Raw genomic sequence first — 21,617 nt, 5'->3', positions numbered from 1 at the left:
GTCCTCCCCTGGGACCGGTGGCAAAGCTTCCCCCAGCAGATCCTGCACCGGGCTGTGCCTGGGGCTTTGGTCAACGAGGAGCTGGTGCTGCACAGAGCCGAGCGTGGTATTAGCTCGGGGTTTGCTCCCTTCTTGCACCTGAAGCGGGACCCAGAACATGCCGGGGGAGCATCGCTGCCGGGAGAGTCCCCACAGCTCCCCAGGGGACGGGGATGCGGGTGGAGGAGTATCCTGGCTTTATGGGCAAGATGCTGGGACCTTGCAGGAACCGGGAATACATTGTGAGCTTGAGGTGGGGGTGTTTTTTCTTGTTTCAATTTTCAGGAGAGCTAGTGGAACCTTTTATCGTCTCCTGTCTCGACAGCGGTTTTAGCAGCTTTAATAAGTAAAAAATGGAGATGCAAGAATTGCAGGTGTTGCGGGGGAATAAAGGTGTTTGTGCTGAGATTCTCTTCTGCGCTTGCAGCTGCCAAGCAGGTTGCGCTCTGGCGCGGGGCTCAGCGCGCCGGCGGGTTGCTCTCATCTCTGAGTCTTCAGATGCCCGAGCAGTGTTTCCCTTCTCTTCCTTTTTTGTTTTTAACATATTTAGCTACACTTTGCTTTTGTTTAATTTTCATAACTTTAATTCACGCTTTTTTATGTTTTGTTTCTTTCAGTTAATCACACACAGACTTTCAGGCCAAGAGTGGACTTGGTGCTTTCATGTGTTAAGTTGCTTGAGTTTCCCACCCTGTGACCCTTCTCATAACATTGTGTGAGTGGACCAAAGTGAAAGAGAAAATGAGCATCTTCGGTGGTTGCAGTGTAACGACTCGCTGTTATCTGTACAGAATTTATCAGGAGGTTTTAAGGAAGTAACCTTACCATGTACATTTTGTTAAACAAAGTCAACTAATCCCTCAAGTAAGATGTTTTGTTCTAAACCCAGTGATTGAGCAGCTGTGTATAAAGTGACCGTAACTGTTTGTGTGAACTCATCTTACCCACCAGCTAAATAATTGCTTTCTAGATTTTTTTTTTTTTTAATTGGCTAAGGTGATTGCTTGAGGCTCATCTACCTTCCCCTGTACATGCACAAATGTGAGGAGTGGTGTAAAGAATGCTGAAACGTTTATTTTTCTAACAAAATTCTCAATTTGAGTAAGTTTTTAGAATGGGTAGAAAAACACAATGCTTAGACTTTCTCTCCTGGGAATCTTAGTCAGAGTAACCGTCATTCCAGTAATTACATATTTTAATCCTGAATTACGCTAAACACTTTCTACATCATTTATAATATATATATATATATATAAAGAGAGAGAGAGAGCGGTTAATAAAATTCATGGGACAATGTTTTGAATTTTCTTTACTGCTAAAGTAGAACATTTATATAGAAAGATTTTTCATAAGAGTTTGTTGTATAATGTGGAACTACAGGATTTGTGTAACTTTTCAGTTGTCATTTACCGATGTATTTTACTGTTGTGGAAAAACTATTTAAGTGGTCATCTTTACTCTTTAACCTTAAACTTATTATGTGCCTAATAAGGAGAATCCCCTGATCTTGAGCTATGTACTGTATTTATGCTGATAGGCTCTATTCCTCTTGGAAGGTGCTTCCTTTAACACTCCTCATACCTAGAAATTGCAGCCTTGTTTTCCTGGGCGACTGAGCTTAGAGGAATAATTAGGATCGATATTTTTTTTTCCGCTCAAACCATTTTGTGGTAAGGCAGGACGATAACTGAATAGAGACTTACTAGCTATGTTGTCATGGAAAAATAGTTGGATCCAATTCCATCCATCCATCAGGTAACAGGCTAAAAGAGAGCAAATATAAAATATTAACCCCCACATAGTATCTTCAGAGTTTATAAAAACACTGGCTGGCTAAGTGTTAGTTGTGAGTGTGTGCTTTTTTATTTAGTTATATCAGAAAAATCCTGTAACATTAATTTTTTTTTCTTTAAAGACTTGTCTTTAAGCTAAGATGTCAGTAAATTCCTCATTTGACTTGCAGATGGAGGTGCACGGCCTTGCATCTGAGCTGTTACAGGTCTGTTTGAGGGTAGTATTTTACTGGATTGTAGGATGAGGTTCTTTAACTTGGATATCCCATTAAATCAGGTTTGGTTTTTTTTCTTTTTTTTCCCCACTTTCTAAATACATGCTCAGGTGTTAAACTGTTTTCGTATGGACATTGGCCTTTTATATGGATATACTGAAAATCACGTCAGTGTTACTTGATGCTTGTAAGAAAGAACCTCATGAAGATCGCACAGGTACCTTTTAGAACAGGCCATTTTTCAAAGAGTAAAAATTATGCACACTTGTTAGGAGTCTGCTGAAAGCTGAACATTTAGGTTTTTAAGGCTGTGCCTCCAGGTTAGATATATTTTAAAGAGTAACTGTCAAATGTTAGGAGGGTTAATGTTTTTCTCAGAGAAACGTACAAGGAACCCAACCTATTCTTACATGCAAGAAGAAAATTCCAGCTCACCACTGACTACAGTCCAATCCTGTAGCAAATTAGGGGCAGGATTTTGATTTTTGCTAATGAGAGAAACTCTGCTGCACTAATTGCATGAGTAAGCAGCGCTATTTGGTTCATTCTTTTGCTTCTCAAGGCCAGTGCTACGAAGGCTGGGATAAAACAGTTAACTGATGATACCGGGTATGCAAACAGCTGCCTCACCATCACTCTTCCAGTCGATAGTTTTCTCCCGATCTCATGCTGCAGCCAGCAAGATCTATGCAAATGATTTCTATCTGCCCTGGCTCACCAGAGATCAATTCTTTTTTCCTAGAATAACAGGTAGTTAAGAATGATGATAACAATGAAAGAGTAAAAACCTTCAGATCCATGGGCATTGTGGAGACATTTCCAGCTTTTTCTGATGAAGACATTCAGAATGTATGTAAAAATATTTTAATGACAATGATTATTATATTACATTGACTTTATGTTGTGATGGACATACCTTTGCCTTGCAGTTACTTGTTCTTTAGACCAGTCAACATCATAATCTCCCCAATGGGACTCAGTCATTTTTTTTTTCTCTAGTACTTGGTTTTTCCTTTTGGCTGAGACAAGATTTAAGTATGTGGTGTATAGGGTAGTTCTGTATCTTATTTTTATTTAACAAGTTACAAATACACGGTGATTCTAATATCACTCCAGTCCGAAGATTTACATCTTGTAGGCTAGAAGAAGTGAAAGAAAAACCCTTCAGAAATGACTGAAACTGTTCAGTTACACATCTTTCAGTTGGTTTATACATTTATCTGTAAAAGGTTGGTATTAATGGGAAAAACTGTCCTTTTTTTTTTTTTTCCATTTAAACATTTACCATCATGTATGTTGTCTGCTTTTTAATTTAAAAAGTGTTTTGTGGGGCTCTCTAGGCTTCACGTCTGGCTGTGGTGGATGCCCCAAGGGTGGAGATGGGGTGGTTGGCTCAGAGCACACGGAGGGACCTTGGGGACCTGCCGGGGGGGCTGCGGCCTCTCGGACGGACGTGCTGCATCCGTTCGCTTTGTCATTCTGAATGTGGTGGGGGTTGGTTTTTTCTTTTGTTTGGGGTTTTTTTTTTTTTTTTACTTTCATTTCTTTCCACTCACTTTGTACTTTTTTTTCTTTTATTAAATCTCACATGTATTTTGAGTTTTTGTGGTGTCATTTATTTAGTGGTGGATTTCCTGTGTTATTTAGTGGATCTCTGTTGAACTAATCATGCGTAATGATTGAAAGCTTACCAGTCACAGGATGTCTTCTGACTATTGGGAACATTAAAAAATAAAATTGGCTAATTTCTGCATCGTACAGTATGCGGAAAAGCATCTCATCTGTAATCTGGGTAGAAATTCTAAGATATTAATTCAAATGCCATCCCTATTTGGGCAAAAGTTGCCTTTAAGCTTGTTGGTACTTCTCCTTTGTGGGATCTGGTGACTGAGCAGGTAGATTTACCAGCAGTTTTGTTGTTGTAATGATGCCCAGAGAGGTGATTTAAGGGTAGGATGAAAAGGGAGCAGAGCTGGAGGGTTTCCTAATGGTACTTCCAAAGCTTCTGCAGAAGCTTCATCATACACTTAGGTCAATGCCAAAAAAAAAAAAAAAAAAAAAAAAGACCACAGCTTTAGTTTGGTGTTCTTTTTTTCAGAGAGAGCTGCTGCTGAAGCTTTACCTGAAGGCTTGTTCTTGGTGTCTGTTCTGTGGGCCATTGCTACACACGAAGCTATATTCAGTTAATTTAGGGTTTCTCTGGGTTTTATTTGGGGTTGGACTGAGATCAATGCTGCACTTAAGACAAAACCAACAAGTGGAGTTTGGCTGATGCATAGTGTTTGCTGAGGTGGTGCTTCTGATGGGAGCTTTTTCTGCAGCCCCAGTTTCAAGAACAAAACCAAGTCGGTGATCATGACTGCTTCTGAAATCTTTTTTAGAAATGTGCAGATGGACAGTGCTGTGGCTACAGGAGTTGGCTTGTGTGCAAGACCTCTGCTTTTTGCATTTAACATGCAGCTTGCTTAAAAGGCAGAGGGCAGTTCTGGTCATTTTATGTGCTGCCTGTTTGTATCCCATCTTCTTACAAGGCCGGGATGGTTACCCAGCTGCGGTACCAAGCTGTACGGACATGGTGCGTCCACCCACGGAGACCTGACCAGAAGCAGTGGTTGGAGCTGGCGTGATATTGCCTGTAGTGATCACCGACAAAGCGCAGGTGAAAGTCTGAGCCTGCGCTGGGTTAAAATTGTCGCTTCAGCCTGTTAAATTTTTGAAGGATAAGCCTTAGTGGGGACTTAGCAGTTGATACCAAGTGGTTTGTATGAAATGTTTTACAACCTTTTCCATCCTAATACTTTTTAAAGCCAAATCTTCTAGGAGACCGGAGAAGAGAAGGTGCAGTCAGGTACATAAGAATGAATTGGGAAACTGAGGCAGTCGAGTAGCTGGTCATTTTAAAGACTGGCCACCTGATGACTCAGGATGACAAGCATCGGGGAGTATTTTTCCACAGGAGCAATGTTTTAAGATCATTAAGTAATATTTGTGCGAAGCTCCTAGAGATGCTCGCAAGAGAATGAGAAATGCGAAGTGTTGTTATCGAAGCAGTTCAGCAGTGAGGTAGGTACTGCCCGTGTTTTGCAGTTCCAGAGCCGAAGCCCGGTGACTGAGGCCCTAGGACATGTCAATGCTTTCTGTTCAGGACCCAACCCAAACCCAACCTTGTCTCCTTGTCCTGGGCTGCTCGGCAGGAAGATCTGCGCAGCTGTGAGGGACGTAACCTGCGAGGCAAGGACAGCGCAAAGCCACCAGCTCTGCCGGCCGGGAGAGCCGGCTCGGGCTGCGGGTGCTGGTTGGTGGTGGCTGCGGTCCTGGCCGGGCAGGAGACGGCTCTGCACCTCTCCCCATCCCGTGTCTCCATAGCACGTGACTTCTCAGATGTTCCCTGTCAGCAGTCTTTCCTCATTAAAATTTTAAATCAAGCCTCTGATCACCAGTTCCAAACAAGATCTTGGCAGCCGTGAGAGCTTCTCCAAGTTGCAATGGTTTAAATTCAAATGTCTGTACCCAGCTCCGCGTGCTATCAGGCGGCATACGTTAGATTTGTATTTTGACCTTTCATGTTGTCTTTACTTAATGTAAATAACTGAAACTTAAATACTGATTCTCTTTTGTTCTTTCTGTAGCTTTTTTAGTCTTCCCAGTGCGTGCTCCATAACATCAGGAAGACATGTTAATTAGAAGATTTGTTAAGGCCAAAACATCTCATGCAGAAGAAATTAATTGGTGCTTTCACCTTTAAGCTTGCAATATATTGCACAGAAGAGATTATATAGCAAGGACTAAGATGCACGGTATCTTTTGATTGGGAAAAGTTTGCTTGATCAGGTTTCTTGATAAAGTTGAAATCTAAGGTACTTGCCAAAAGATAAACTGCTAATTAAGGCTGCTGCATGGCTTGCACTAAAACCAAAATGCTAATCTCTGGGCGAGAGCCCATCCAAAGCAGTTAATACTGACTGAACTTCCAGAGAGGTGAGGGACAAAGCTGGGTTAGCGCGAGGCAAAATTTCAGCTTGCTGCTTGAGCTGCCGCTGTAATGGTGTTTCCATGTGTCCTCTCCTCAGCCTGGTTTTGGGGTGTAACTGGAGAACCTCCTAACGTCCCTAACCTTTCAGCTGGATTCTCACGTTTCTTAGCAATAACTCTTCCATGTAGCTTTTTGCCGGAGACTTACGGGTTCTATAACCAAAATCCTCCAACCTTCATTTGTTTAGTTTTCCTAGGGCTGCGCACACGTGCCTCGCAACGTAACCCCTTCCCCAGAGCTCCCTGCCCACCTCCCCGCTCGCAGCTTCGGGGACGAGTAACCCTGCCTGGCCAGTCCGGATTCCAGCACGTCCTACTGGGATGTGGTGGGTGAGAAGGGAACCATTTTAAAGGACAACCAATTGTTATATGTTAACGGAGGGGAAATGGTTTAAAGCTGGAGACTCGGTGTTCCTGTCTGTGAGTTCTGTGTTTGTAACAGACTGATTTCCCCTTAAACAAATACTTGTTTAAGAAAAAAGAGAAAAAAAAGTGTGATGTCTGTGCCCCAGTCTAACTTCACACAGAACAGGGAGAGGCCCCACTTTATCTTCGTTTTAAAATAACCTTGTAAACAAATCTCAGGAATGACCTGCTTGTACCAAAGTTGGGTTTAATAAAAACAAAACTGACTTGTTTAACAAACTTCTGTTAAAAACATGTTTTGTATGCCAGCTGTAGTCACTGGAACAACGAAGTGCTGTGTCCAAATTCACAACCCTCACGGTTATTCCAGTTTCCCTCTGTTAACCCCCTTACCCTGTCCATCTGTGTTTAAAGCGTGATGTCCCCTGTGCACCCCCATACGTCTGGGGCGGCTGCTGCTGGCAGCCCCCCTCCCTTTCTCCATGCTGCTGCTTGCCCTGGTGCTGTGGGGCTGGGGGCGTAGGACCAGCAGAAAACCAGTCCTTGGTAGGAGGTTTGAAGGAAGCTTGCAGCCCTACCCCGACCTCGTGCTGGGCGGTGTGACCGGAGTGGGACGAGGTCTGGCTGTGAACAGCGGGCTGTGTGACAGGAGCCCCCCGAGCAGGCTGCGTCTCCATCACCAGCCAAGAGTCTGTTGAGACGGAGGGGATGGTGTAGAGGCACTGATTGCCCCAGGCACTGAGCTCCTGTCCCCAGGGTGTGTTGTACGTGACAGTCACCGAAACCTCTGGATACCCTTGGCATGAATTAGAACTTGGAAATAATTCTCAGCGTGTAACAGCTATGTGTTACGTGGCCTGAAAATAACCAAACTGGGCATACGGGGAGGTTCTGGAGACTCCTGCCACTTGCAGGCAGTAGGGACTAAACCCCGTGAGAAGCATGTTCACCCCACATTGCTCATCCCTGCCTGTGCCCGCTGCCGCAGCAGGCAGGGGAGAGGCACCACGGGCTTCAGTGGAAGTGGGACCAGGTGAGAAGCAGCCAGGCTCTGACCAGAGCTGTGGATTCAGAGCTGGAGGTCCACTTGGGATGGCTCCATCTGTCTTCATGTCTGTTGTGCTCTGCACCAAACAGGAGGAAAGCTGAAGCAGTGCCTGACCATCAGGCTGAGCAGAGCCACTGTTTTGATGGCTATTTTAAACTTGCCTGCGTTCTCTTTTGAGGCAAACCAATCTAATTCCTTTGGCAAAGTTTTAATCTGGTTTGAAGCTATTGTCAAGTTAGATTCCCATCTGGATAGGTGAATTGGGAATAAAAGCTTTTTCTTTTTCTTTCCCCAAATTTCTCAGAAGATTTGATTAAGTTCTGTTTGCCATGACAATAGTTTGGTCACCAGTGGGTTTCAAGTTGCACGCCTTGCTGAGGAAGAACAAGAGGGAGCTGCTGAGACCTGCCAGGAGTTAATGCATCACTTGATCTAAGTGTACTTTTCTGCATTCTTAAAGAATTGAACTGTAAGTACTGTTCAAATTGAATTTAAAATACTAAGGCCAGTTAGAAAAAAAAAAAAAACGAACACAAAAACCACTGCATAGAGACAACCCCACAAATGACATCTAAAGGCTTTATACATGTCTGAAGATACTTGGTATTGGTGATGTCTCGAGGTAGCCGGCTGCGTGAGGTAGCCGGCTGCGTGCTCTGACAGATCTTTCTGCGATCCCGGTGCTGGTTGCTGTTAGTTGCTTCTGTGCGTTTCATTGACATACCAGCAAATTTTGTCAGAAACCTGTAATACGGTAAAACAACTGTTGTATTACTCTTCTCTCGGCTGTTTTCTTGTATCTTGATCAGTTCTCTGACCACAGAAGTTTCTTTATTTGTGCAACTGTGTAAATGAACTCTTCTTCTAGGTCATCACACGCCCACCGTAAGTAGCGATACCAAGTCAGGTTTATTATCTGAAACACAGCGGTGAATGCTGGTCTGCAGCAAGGCAGCTTCATCCTTACATGTAACAGTGCCCGGGTGACTTGCTTAAGCTGTGACACGTTTCCTTTTGGTGGTGGTTTATGAATGGGAGATGTGGCGGCGGCTGGGGGTGACTCTGAATTGCTTCGCTGTTTCTGTAGGTGATTTAAAGTTTGGTTTATGTTTCGCTTCTGATTCAGCATCTGAGCATCCGTGTGCAGCAGGGCAGTCCGCCAGGGAACTTCTTGAAGGACAAACCAATTCTGTGGATACTTACTGTAGGGGATTTCAGATGTAATTGCAGCTTTGTTTACAAGGTGGTGTTAGCTTCAGGCATCTGGAAATCTGGCCTGAAGTAAGGCAACAGCAAAAGGAGTCTGGGTTTGAGAGCTGTGCCTCCCCTGGGCCGAGACTCCTGCAGGGGAAGAGATCCTGCTATTGCGGACACAAATGCACCCTCGCTTTTCTGGCGAGGGCTGGAGCCCAGGACGGGGAGCTGTGCCGGCAGAGAGAGGGAGGAATTCCGTACCAGGTCAAGATGGGGCACCGTAAGAGCTCTTTGAAAATATGCTGTAAATGTTCTCTGGCGTTTTACAGGGACTGAATATTCCCCAGAACAACAATCCTCGCAAAACTAGCCCTAAACACGTCAGATCTGTGCCAGCACTTGCTGTGCCGGCTGAATTTGGCGCCTTCTCGCCAGTAACTGGTGTGTAACATAATGGTTACAGGATCCACAGTGGTGAGTTTAGCTGCAGGTAGAATAAACTTGTGTCTGTAGCATGCATGCTGTGTGCAATCCAGACAGGCAGGCACAGAAAGGAGACAGTCATCATCTCGGAAGCTCAGCTGGGCAAAATGATTGTTCCTGTTACTGCTGTCACCTGGATGTGCAGCGTGTTCATCTTGTTACTCATTACTTGTCCAGGCAGGGAGGGGAAAGATACTAACAGCCTCAGACTCCACTCTGCCAGTAAGAAGGGAGTTTGTGCAGTTCTCGCTATCAAAAATGGTCTCTTTCTGTAACGAGAACCGTCCTGTTGCAACAGCAGCTTCTTCCTGTAGTTTGCAACTTGTTCTTCAGGGCAGGAATCTCCCTTCCTAACGATGACGGGAACGCAAAGGTAAGTGGCACTTCAACCTCCTGAAGCCAAGCCACAAGCGTTTAGTTCCTTTATCGTGACTCCGGCACTGGGATAGGTGTGCAGAAGGGACCTGCGCTGCCAGAGAGAAGCAACAGCATGTCCTGGGAGAGCAGGCAGGCTCCAGATTTACTGTTCCCATCCCAGGATGGTGTCCTGCACACTGAGTGGGAACACAGGACCCCATGGGCCTTTCAGCACTGACTTCATCCTTTAGAATTAACCCCGTTAACATGTACTTTTGAATGTTGATCGTATAGATCTGCAGAGGTTTTGAAAAGCAGGCTTGTTCATGGGTTTTTGTGTCATCCAGCTTATGGGCAAGAAAATAATGTACGCCGGCTCAAAGCCAGGGGAAAAAAAACATGAGCTACGGTCGTTGTGGTATAAAGTTACAGCATGTTAATTACTGTGTGTAGAACTTTTCTGCTAGCATTTCCACTGGTTAATGCAGCTGGTGAAGATGGTTGAAAGCAGAACCAGACACGCACCCCAGCTTCCCACAAGGACCTGTGTGGGCATCGGCTTTTGGCTGGGCTTGTCAAGGAGCACACTGAGAATGCACAGACCAAACTTAGATTTTATTTAATGAAAACTACAAAAGACAACTTGCCTCCTTCAAAAAGTCAGGCAGTCAAGTCACAGCTTGTGATAGAAAAGGAGGGTGCTGCGCTGGGGGGAGGGAAGAGCCCTACCACAAAAATTAAAACGTTCCCTGTGGTACATGAGCAGTATGAATAAGTAACATATCCCAAGCGTGCTGCTGCCCGGCCCCCGGCTGTGTGGGTACCTCGTAAACCTCGTCTGGTCTATAACCGGGCGGCGAGTCTTGTTCCTGCAGCATCCCCCGGCCAGGGCAGAGGCTCCCCCCTGCAGCACGGCATTCACAGTTTGCGGTAGCTTTGACTTGCCTCATGGGACCTCCCTCGGTTTCACCGCTGGTTCAAGTCACATCTGCTCACACATGTCATTTGCACAAAGTCTCCGATACTAAATGTTTCTTTCTGGAACACTGAGGCACTGCTTTCTTTGCCGTTTAAAATGAAAAGCACAGCTTTCTCCCTGCACACATACAAAGCTCACTCTGTTCTCTGTGCCAGTTCTGGCAAATGTAATACTTTAGAAAGAATTCTCTGTTAACAGAGCTGCTAAGGACATTGGTCCTGCACAATTTGATGTTCAGGAATTCCTCTCCTACAAGGTAAGATGATGAGCAAGGGGAAGAAGGCCAGAAACTTTCTTCCTCCACTGATCAGTGCTGCTGTTATGCAGCATGAGGGTCTCCTTGCTCCTGTCTCATCCCTGTCCCCTACTTATTTATCCTGCATCATTACGTGAGACACCTGCTCAGCACTGAGCCTGTGCCAGTCCACGTGAAACCCTTCCCTGTTCTGTGACAGGACTTGCAGCTGTGGTGGTGTTATTCATCCAGTACTGTCTGGATTATACCCTCAAGCTAGGATAACAATCACCTGAAAATGCTGGCCCTATTGTTTAAAACAAAACAAAAAAAATCTAAGGAAACACTTACTTTAACAGAATGTGTAAGGCTGATTTTTAAAAGTGCAATAGAGATTTAAACTGACCTTTGTAGTTTGTAAAACTGCTTTGCTATGGAGATGAGCAGTTCATAAAGACTAATGGGGGGGGGAGGCAGAATTAACTAAAGGCATTTTGTATTGTCTAGTCAGGCAAGACAGAACAAATTAAAAAAAACCAAACACCTGAAAGGCACATGTTGGTGGGTGAGCGCCCAGTGCAACAGTGACTGTGGACTAGAAGCAATTTCCCACAGCATGTAGGAACTGCGATTGGGTCTTTAATGGCTTAACCAGGAACAAGCGCAGACCCCTGGCTTCCAGGGTAAGTCCTTAAGAAAAACTGGAGGTTTGATTCTCGTTTTTCTCACTACTAAATCAAAACCTTGGTTCTACCTGAGAACTACTCTTACAAAGCCAGCGATGGGAGCTCCCCCTTCCTCGAAAGCAGCTCCTGTTCACTCTCCGACAGGGCAAGTCAGATTAGCTCTAATAAGAGAACAATGGAGTGGGCTGGATGAAAGGCTCAATCTGTCACACTCCATCACAGCTATTTTAAAAATAAACTCTGAGACATTTGGTTCTGTCTGGTGCAGTTCATAGCCTTCTGCCAACTTGATCCCTGAGTTGTAGGACTATGACCAAGTCCCTTCTCTCTCCAGCTTTCTGTATTTATGTGATGTTAAAAACTGAGAGGTAGCACATACTGCTTAGGAAGGACATAAAAAAATAGAAAGATTTTGTCATTATCCTCTGAAAAACACAGCAGCACTTTTGCTCTGTTGTGTCGGCTGTTCTGTTTGCTGGTTCTGCAGTTGCTGCTTCCAAGGCAGTAGTTCTCCACTAGTCCCTTTCAGGCGCCTGCAAGGGAGGACACGGGGAGCTGCCTTCTCCAGGCCTCAGCTGAGGGCACGAGCCACTCGTGGTCACCCTCCCACCACTCACTCCCCCGTCCTCACTGTACAGGTGTCTGAATCCATCATAGTATTCATCTGTCTCCATGCGGTCATCAGGAATTTGGGCTGTAGTAGGTCTGAAAGGTGCTAAAACTGGCTGGTTTACAGCAACCCTCAACCTCACTTGATGGGAATTATTCAATCCAGAAGGGTTGTGGTAGGGTAGCTTTGCCTTGGGGTGGCCCTGGATGGCTTGACTGATGGGACAGAAAATATAAACAGCATTGGATGGCTGCAAGCGCATTAGCTCTTGATCCACGAGCTCTTTGCAGTGGATGAACTCAGCGCTGTTAACCTGTAAGGAAAGATGCAGATTTTTTATAAGTTCATGATAAATTACTCCTGGCCACTGGTCCTGTAACTCTGTAATTAGTGGGAGGGCAGGGACAGGCTGTATTGCGTGCCTCAGTAGATGCGTATCAGCACTATGGCCCTGATGCAAAACACTTAATTGGGAGCTCCTGAACTACCACACAGAAGGTGGGCAACCAATCCTTCTTTTTAGGAGGCAACAACAGTCAGGAGGGACAGCAGGAGGCTAGGCTATTTTGGACAAATTCAAGACCACAAAATGGGTTGACGGTAAGCTGACAGCTAGGGTCTTTAGCCTTCTAGGTGTACTCTCTTAAAAGGCACATGTTTTATGAAACTAGAGAAAAGCTTTAAAAAAAAACACCAGAGCTTGCCTTTAATGTGTATCATTAGAAGCCAAATTGATTATATTTTAAAAGCAATGTAACTGTACTTAGAAGTTTTTGCAGTGTTCAGTGGGAGGCTGGGGACACAGTGGGCAGGTTTTTAGGTGTTCCCAGCCACTCCCATTGTGGGAGAATCAATCCTTGCTCAGGAGGCAAGGGGCTATCTGTGGTCAAGCAGTTCGGAAACCTCCCTTCCCTGCCAAAGGGAAGGCTCTCTCCCCAGTCCCAGCCCTTAACTGCAGTTTTATTCCCTCTCTTGTTAGTGCTAGCAAGGTCTGCAGGAAAGGCAGAACATGGACACGTGCTTCTCAGAAGGCTGCTAAAGTGCAATGTTGGTTGAAAATACATGTGCGCTTTATTAATTTATCGGTGTCCTGGCCTCGAGATTTGTGACCAAAGGCCATTTTGATTCCTACCTGTGCTTTTTTTAGCAGATCAGTAATAACAGGAAACCAATCAGGAGTCAGCCTCTCCAGCTCTAAGGTGATGATCACCAAAGCCAATGTGGAGCCCTTAAACTGCAATAGTTGGTGGCACGCCATACAGTGCTGTAGCTGTTTGGTCAAGAATGCAACATGGCGGGAAGGATTCATCTGAGGCAGCCCATGTAGTAGATGGGGCCAGTTGGACATCACCATGGCATGGAACTGGAGAGAAGATAAAGTACATATATATATATATAAAAAAAAAAAAAGCAGAGGTCAGTGAACTTTGTATGTTTTCATATGTTATCAACCAGAAGTACAGACTAATTTCATCTTGTATCAGAAAACCTAAAGGGTTCCCCTGCCCTTTTTTTTTTTTTTTTTTTGTGTTTTGTGTTTGTACTTGCCAACCATTGAACTGTTTTTTGAGCTTATAATGAATGTACAAGGTCTGTGTTTCCTAACAATTTCTGAAGTTTCTACATTATCCAGATTGCTATCCAGGAGATACAATTCAGGCCAGCAGATACGAATAGACTAAAACCAATAATCATGACTGCACTCTGAATTTACTGAGGAAACAAGCACCTAAGAAAGGCAGTTCTCACAATCAGCAGCCTAAGATGGCTTAATATTTGCACATAACCTTAAAAAAGGGATCCAGGATGTGTTCGTATCACATGATTTTTGCCTTACTAGCACATGATCGTTTCTTGAAGACAAAGTTTAATTGTTTCTATCAAATGTTTAGTAACTGCAGTGTGAACTAAGTGCCAGATTGGGGTAGTCTCATTGCCTAAAACAAGGGTGAATAATTAGTGGGATGAAAAGGAAAATGGTTTAAGAAAAAACCTGTGTGTGAAATGTAGCAAAACTCTGACAGCTTTCTATGTACAGTATTAATAGAATGGAAATAGTTAGAAATATTTTTGCAGTGTGTATTTAAAAAAAATAAAAATGGCGTATAGTTGTGCATTATGAGAATCTTTTTAACGTCCATTTTAGTTGTCCTTTAAGATGGGAGTAAATTTTTTGAGCAAAATGAAAGGTTTTAAATAGTAGACAATTTTAAAAACAAATTAAAAAAAAATCACTGTAACATTCTTCAAAAGACTTGCAGATAGCTAGCAACAGGTAGTTTGCAAAGCATCTTGGGAAGGATGTGTGGGTGTATGTATGTATGCGCATCTGTGTTTTCTAGTCTTATTTGATAAGGAGCTGTTTCTTTAAAGAAAAAAATTTGCAAAACTTAGTGCTTACGATGTTTAAGAAATCCATTGGTGTTGCTGTGTAAAGATCCCAGTGAAGCTTATCTAGTATAATTCTTTCCATTCTCAAGATCTCAGCTGGAGAGCGTTTACAACCACTCTGCACTGCGAGTGTCTTCACCGATGGTATTACCTGTAAAAAAAAAAAAAAAAATTACAAAAAAAAATAAAGAAGCCAACGTCTACACAGTGCTCTGTGTGTTTCTCTGTATCGCAAAGGGATCTGACAAGTTTATACACATCCCAAACTGCTAAGGCAGAACACTTGTTCAGGAGACCACTTTCCTAGGTAACTCCCATCCTAAATGAAGACTGGCCCACGCTCGCCACAGGGCAACCCAGCCCACGGCAAGAACGATGTCGTTCCCCTCCCTGGTTGCTGTGAGCCTCCTTAATGCTGCATTGGTGATGCACGTTCCCTGCTACCAGTCTCATTAGTTTGGCTCCTCTGACAAGCTAGGAGGAGGCTTCCTGTTGGCCTGTTTTACAGGGCCTTCTGTGGTTGTCTTGTTTCCTGCAGTCATTGACTCAGCTTCTCCTTCTTAGCTGAGAGGAAAAGAAGAATAACCTCAGTGTGACACATCTTAAGAAAGGCTGCAAAGAGTATTACTGCAGTAGAGGTTGTTCGAAGAGATATGCATGTCTGACTCCAACTCCTAGGCTTCCTGTTCTTTTTCAAAACAGAATGAAGGAAAGAGAAGTGCAAGCTGAAATGCTTTGGGCTCATGTTTGTATATGTCTGAAGAAGTCTATCAGTGCACTTCTGCCATGAGAGATTACCGTGTGTAATTTCACACTTACATGGGTAGTTGCTGATTTTACATGCTCATCTTGAGGTGCAGACCTGAGTCATTTCCTCACCGGGTTCAGAAACCAGTTTCGACTCCAGGCAAACTCATCTGTTTGAAGCTTCCTCTGAAGAACCTCTGCTTTGTCTTACCTACCTTACCCTCCCAGGACCTATCGCAACAGAATTACAGCACTCCGATGCTGTGCGCACAAAGCTGTGCATGTGCATCTTGACCATCCCCTGCCCCAGACTAAGCTTTGTTGCAAGCCGTGGATTCTGAAGACAGGAGAGAGGTTTCAGGGTAGGAGGAGGGAAACATATCCATTACATAAGCAAACACGAGTCCTTCATCCATAAAGGTCACAATTCTTCCAAACAATGATGAAACAGGACTGAAAATGTTACTGTCACCCCTTAAAGACTGCTTAGGGTAAACCTGTTAAAATTTCCTCATTATGCCCAAGTTGCTGAAAGACCTGGAAACACAAACAACATGAACACAAGAGATGAGTTTAATGTGTTTTAAAATTAAACATACAGACCTCGTCTTCTTCATTGGTTTTTGCTGCAAGGATAAGGCAGGAAATTGCTATGCACTGAAGATATTTTAATTGGGCCTGAAGGGAGAAGAAGAAAACACTGAGTAAAGAAGGTAACAGTCCTGGGGGAAATCATCGTCATTCTACAACAGATGCACAACTTTCAGACTTTCATTTAAGTTACAGTTGCTTCTGAATTAGTTTAGCTGCAGAAAGTTTCATTTGAAGCTGGAAATAGAACAATGAAATCCAAAGTGAAACAAAATAAATCCTCCTCTTGGTGCAATTTTTATTCATGTATCCCACAATTTTTAGACTATGCAATGCCACAGTATTTACAATGCAAAAGTTATTCCTCTTCTCAGCTAAGATATTAAATAATATGCTTTTGCTAAATGCCAGTATTGATCTAAATAGAACTGAGAGCTGCAAGGCTCAGTTCAACTCATAACTTTGCTTTTGCTTCAGTGACAGAAAAAGTTGGCCCCATGGTTTGGTTAAAAATAGTGGTTTCAAAACTAAAATATTAAAAGTGATAGTGCAAATGTTTTCCATTTAGCACAGACAACCAGATGATGAATTCTTTGTGTTTATCACAGCATTTGGACTACAATTCACACAAACACTTCTACAGAAGACTGTAAATCAGTGGAACCTCATCAAACACCCGAGTTCATAGGCTTAAAAGCCTTCCCTACAAAGACCCTGACTGCTCCCTAAATCTGCTGCCAAACATAGTACCTGCTTTGTGTATAAACTGATTACATACTCTTTACATCCCCAATCAGTGATCTAGCCAGGGAAAAGCTGACAGAGATTCTCTACCTTTACTGATGCCAATAACCGGTTAAAGATGCTGGTAGCTAAGGCAAATGTTTCAGGGTGAAACTTGAACTGAGAGCTTATTTCTGCAATCCAGAGAACCGCTTTCTTGTAACAGGACAGGGAGATATCTGTGCCCTGAGGGGAAGACAAAGTTAGAAGAAAAAATACAGTTAGTGCTTTGATGATTTTGTTGAAGTATCTCCAAAGGAAGACTCAAATCATTCTAAGTGCTCTAATTAACATTTCAGATGTCTAGAGGCTTGAAATGCAGAAAGTTGTCGGCTGTGTCTACAGAGTGAGGGCAAGGGCAAATTTCAGAGCAGCTTAAAGTACTCACTCGTGTTGCCCACCCAGTCAGGCTCTAGCTGTGCTTACAAGGGCCTGGTACCGGATTGTACTGGAGTACTGAATGGGGAAGCGCCTAGTTCTCCCCTTGCACCGAGCATATGAACCACCAAACTGAGCTCTTACAAGCAAGGTGCTGAGTGTGCTCATTATTTCCCCCTCCTGAGAAAACCGAAGCCTCCAATGCAGCACGTTTCATTCAGACAGCCTCGACAGGGAGAGAGAAACTGGAGTCAGGAGCAGGTTTTGATTTACTCTGCAAAATTATTTTTTTTTAAACAGCCCTTGAATTTGCTTAGCGTTGGGACCACAGAAGCCAGGCTTACGCCTCCCCCAAGGCACAAGGCAAAACATACTCCATTTTTTTCTTTCTTACATCTTATTTGAAGATGCATTCAGGTGAGAGGAAGGACTTTACTCTGGCTGCCATTACACCACACATGATCCATGGCATGCATTTGAATATTGTTGTAGGAGAACTGAAAGGCCTGAGCAGCTTACATAGAACAGACAACATTTACCACCAATTCGTTTAATATTACTCATCATGTTATCTGTTGCACTATTTTGCTTTATTTGACAGTAAAAACTCTTGGTAAAAGACAGAATTTCTACACTATTGCAAAAAAAGAGATGAGGCACTTTTGTGCATCCTTCCACAGATCTGATGCACCTTACAGAAGCAGCTGAGCATACCTGTTTCTATTGTACACAGAGGCAACATTAAGTGTTGTAACTTCCTCAGGTAGCAGACTGACTCGCTTCGGCAGCTGGGAATGGGGCTGGGTTTCTGTTAGGCCTCAGTGAATTCCCTCTTCTCCCACCTGAACAGATGGGACTCAAAAGATGGTGTCGAGCACAACTAACTCTAACGTGACATATTCATGGCTTTACCATTGTCTGTTCTTACCTGCTCCACCTCATTTCCCAAAACTACCTGAGTCAAAACAAAATGCAAAGCACCTAGTTTACATAGGGCATTAAAAAGATGTAAGATGGGACAAGTACAGACCCTCCTCCCCCTCCATTCCTTAAACTTAGTCCATGTGGGATGACTTTTGCATTCAGGTGGATTAGATGGCAGGACCAGCACTGCACCTCTGCAGAGTCCCTTAAGGACTTCCAAAGAGGACAGGGGAGAGTACCTTCAGGGCGAGATTCTGGAAAACTGGCACTTTCCAAATCCTAGCCTCTCTGGCTAAGGCATTGTCCAGGAAGAAGGCAAGTCTTGAGCTCTCTGGAGGTCCAGGGCACTTCATGGCAACTCTTTGAGCCAGTTTCCCTGATGGCAGCCTCTGTCAAAACCAAGAAAATAATTATAAAGCAACATCCCAGCTCCTCGTGCTAAGTACGATTTTCTCCTCTCGTGATGCCTTTCCAACACTGAGAACGAAGTCAGGAGCAGCCATAGGACTTGTTTGTTTGCAGACAGAGCAATCCTGTCATCCATTTTCCCCGAGGGGAAGCTCATGATGAAAGAAAACATGTCAGATGGCTGAACAACAGTGCAGTCGAGTTTTTTTCCTCCCGGGCTGTGTAAAGGCTTGCTTGAGTAACCTTGGGTCGAGCAGTATGTATTACTGTTCGCCTTGTTTCACACATTCAGCTCTCCATTTGCAGAGCTGTTAAGTTGCCACCCGTTATCACCCGATTTCAAGAGGCAAATAGAGCTCTATTGTTTCCGTACAAAAGCTCAAGGATGACTGTTCTTAGCAGGTTTATTAATTCCCAGTTAACAGTTTTCCTTAGAGCAGTTTTATCTTTCTCTGTTGCATACCTTCAACAGCAACACTTTGGAAATGCCACTCTTCAGACTAAGCACGTATTTACATGAAATAAGTATCTCCGGATAATATCATGTAAGTACCAAGCAGTGAGAACGTCTCAGTCCAAACCCGAGTATTTCAATGCTTACATTTTGGTGTCTCTAACAGCAGAAAAAACAAGATGTTACTAGACACAAAAATTCTGCTTTTCGTTGTAAAGAGTGGTGGATGTGGGCTTCCTCATCTGTGTTTTCTGGAAGCTCACACCATTATCTCTACAGCTCCATTAAAAACCCCAAAGTGACATGAATCCTCTGGAACCTGTTCTGCATTTCTAAAGCTGAAACTCTGCGATGCCCGCGCTTCACTGAAAGCAGGAAACGTACGTGACTTTGGCTTTTGCTGCCACTGGATGTCAGAGCATCCAAACCTGACTGCCCGGATCATTTCAGCAGAGGGAGCTGGAAAAAGATTTATCTGTCCAGTCTGATGCACAGAAAACTTTATCCTCCTATAGCTAGGATAGCTGGGGGGGGGGGGGTGTGGTGGTGGGGAGAATTAATTATAAGCTCAGCCTCCGGCTAATTTGAACGCCACTGTCCCTGAGAACGACGCCGAGCAGTTCCCGCACCACCAGCGGCCGAACTGCCCTTCCACTCCCGCACAGCGACCGGGGCGGGGGGGCCGGCAGGGAGCCCCGGTCCCGGGAGGAGACACCCCCCTCCCCGCCCGCCCGCACCCCGCCAGGAGAAGCCCCGGCGCCGTCCTTACCCGCCCGGGTGGGGGGAATGCTGGGCCGGGTCCCGCCGGGCACGGGGGGAGCCCCGCCACCGGCGAGCAGGGCGGCGGGGCTGGGCTGACATCCGCGGCTGCGCGCAGGGACCGCCCCGGGGCGGGAGGGGGGGGGGTAGGCGGGCGGGGGCGATGCCTGCGGAGAGCCGGGACGGATCCGTGAGATGCTTCGGTCCCCCCCGGCCCCTCCGCCGCTTCAGTGCCCACAGGCGCTGCTGAACGTCTCCGCCGGTAACTTCTGTGTGATGAAAGCAGCGCGGTGAAAAAAACACCCGTCTAGTGGGTGAGTGGGTCTAGTGTCCCTTTTTCGGCACAGCTCCTTCTTCCAGGCTTCGGTGGGTCTCTGACCACAGCCTCCTCCTGGGAGCATGCTTGTCCTGGGAAAGAGCAGCCTTGTCCTGCTCGGAGCTTGATCTCACGGGGAATGGCTCCGCTGGATCACCAGATCACCGGTCTCCTGCCTGGAGCTTCCCAGGTGAACGTCATTTCACCTGCACAGAGATCGTTGTCTGCATCAGGCGAAGCCTTCCAGGCTCAAGATGCCTTCCCAGGATCAAGATGAAGTTCTGTCACGGTGAAAAACATGGAAACCTTCAGCACAGCCCCCAAATCCACACCTGCCCCCCTTTCCTGGCATTGGTTATTGCCTCCGCAAATGCACCGCCTCTTCTCTTTGGCATGGCCCTGTCTTTTGCTGCATCCACATCATCCCCAACACCTGCCAGGAGTTCCTTCCCTTCCAGACACTGGGAAGGATCCCTTTTTTGTGTGTTTCACAGAGCATATGCACTCCCAGGGCTGGGCCGCTCTGCCAGCATCCATGTTTCACCCCATATTTGCTTCCAACCAGGGTCTCCCCACTCTCCTCAGCTTTTCCCTTGGCTCCTGGTTCCATTTGTTCTTCTCACACAGCATTTGCTGCATGGAGCCAGTTCCAATATTTTATGTTAAACCTCTTCTTGTTCCTCAGCTTTATCTGCCCACACACAACTCCCTGTTCGCTCACCAGCCCTTTGGGTTATACTTTTTTGATGTGAAGTTACTCTATTAGTCTACTAATTCGGGTTATACTTTTTTTGGTGCAAAGTTACTCTATTAGTCTACAAATCTTTGCATACAGTACAGCTCTGAGTAATACTGTGGCGATATATAAATAGCAAAGCAACTGTGTTTGCTGAACACCTTGTCCTCCAGCTTCCTGACTCACCTGGTGACGCTCAGCTGGGGTTGAGGGAACGGCCCTGTCCTGTCATTACCAGCGTCTTCCTGGCCCTGCGATACACCAGTGAGTTTGGTGAGTGAGATCAGAAACCCTTCTGGAAGCCCCAGATCAATCCTGTCCACATTCCTGCTCCCGCCTATGGCCCTCTGGCAAGAACACAGCCAGATTGATTTACAGCCCTTAGTTTGTTTCTGTGCTTGATGCTTACTGCTGATTATTCCTGACCTTGCTCTGGGATCCCAGGCCTCGGTGTCCAGAGCAAAGGGAATGCGGGGAGGAGTGGGACTGGAACAACACCCTGCGACCTGCCCACAGAAGGATTTGGGTGTGCAGGAATACCTGGGGAAGGAGTGAGACACTGGTCAGGGATCAGGAAAAGGAGACGGATTTTCTGCCTGCGTGGAGAACAAGCTGGGGCTGCAGCCCTGTCAGCTCTCGAGCCTTGTCAGAGCCCCGGAGCCCTGTCAGAGCCATTGGAGCCCTGTCAGAGCCCCCGGAGCCCTGTCAGAGCCATTGGAGCCCTGTCGGAGCCCCGGAGCCCTGTCAGACCCACTGGAGCCCTGTCAGACCCACTGGAGCCCTGCCAGTCCCCTCAGAGCCTCGTCAGGCCCAGAGCCCTGTCAGAACCCCCCAGAGCCTTATCAGCCCCACGGAGGCCCGTCAGCCCCGGAGCCTGGTCAGACCTAGAACCGGAGCCCCCCGAAGCCCCGTCGCGGAGCCCCGGGACCCGGGTCCACCGGGCAAGGCCGCCCGCCCCCGCCCCGGTCGGCGCCATCGAGCCGCGGTGACACCGGCGGCCCGCCCCGTCCCGCGCTCCCCCCTCCCCGCCGTTCCCATGGCGACGCCCCGCCCTCCACCCTTCATTGGTTAGCGCCTGGCACCTATGGCCGCG

The 21,617-nt window shown here is 45.7% G+C and overlaps 2 protein-coding genes and 1 long non-coding RNA gene across 5 annotated transcripts in view; 1 reads left to right on the top strand and 2 right to left on the bottom strand.

Annotated features, from left to right (window-relative positions):
* Positions 1–13,260, top strand: part of SEPTIN8 (septin 8) — a 47,135-nt gene extending 33,875 nt beyond the window's left edge. The window contains exons 10-11 of one of the 2 annotated variants that reach the window (XR_007509663.1): positions 5,677–7,962; positions 13,185–13,260. Coding sequence is in view for 1 of the 2 variants with exons in the window: in XM_049829242.1 (XP_049685199.1) it covers positions 657–660 (4 nt within the window). In the remaining variant the exon portion in view is untranslated. Of the gene's footprint in view, positions 1–656; positions 3,647–5,676; positions 7,963–13,184 lie in introns of those variants that run through there. The other variant, XM_049829242.1, reaches the window with a different exon arrangement.
* CCNI2 (cyclin I family member 2) lies at positions 10,122–19,592 on the bottom strand. Its single transcript, XM_049829244.1, has 7 exons — positions 19,483–19,592; positions 18,091–18,240; positions 16,601–16,735; positions 15,779–15,853; positions 14,439–14,579; positions 13,170–13,400; positions 10,122–12,350 (listed from the first exon to the last, which is right to left on the bottom strand). The coding sequence occupies exons 2-7, from the start codon at positions 18,202–18,204 to the stop codon at positions 11,943–11,945; spliced, it is 1,104 nt and encodes a 367-aa protein (XP_049685201.1). The 5' UTR covers positions 18,205–18,240; positions 19,483–19,592; the 3' UTR covers positions 10,122–11,942.
* Positions 19,593–19,648: 56 nt separating this feature from the next.
* Positions 19,649–21,490, bottom strand: LOC126050936 (uncharacterized). 2 transcript variants are annotated; one of them, XR_007509686.1, is made up of 3 exons: positions 20,934–21,490; positions 20,711–20,775; positions 19,649–20,069 (listed from the first exon to the last, which is right to left on the bottom strand). It is a non-coding gene; the product is annotated as an uncharacterized LOC126050936 (long non-coding RNA). The 2 variants fall into 2 exon arrangements; XR_007509687.1 differs by having other exon boundaries at positions 20,951–21,490.
* Positions 21,491–21,617: the final 127 nt, after the last annotated feature.

Source organism: Accipiter gentilis, chromosome 26 (genome assembly GCF_929443795.1).
Source record: "Accipiter gentilis chromosome 26, bAccGen1.1, whole genome shotgun sequence".
NCBI lineage: Eukaryota > Metazoa > Chordata > Aves > Accipitriformes > Accipitridae > Astur > Astur gentilis.
Note: the sequence above shows the minus strand (reverse complement) of the source record. Positions and strands in the feature narration are given on the sequence as shown.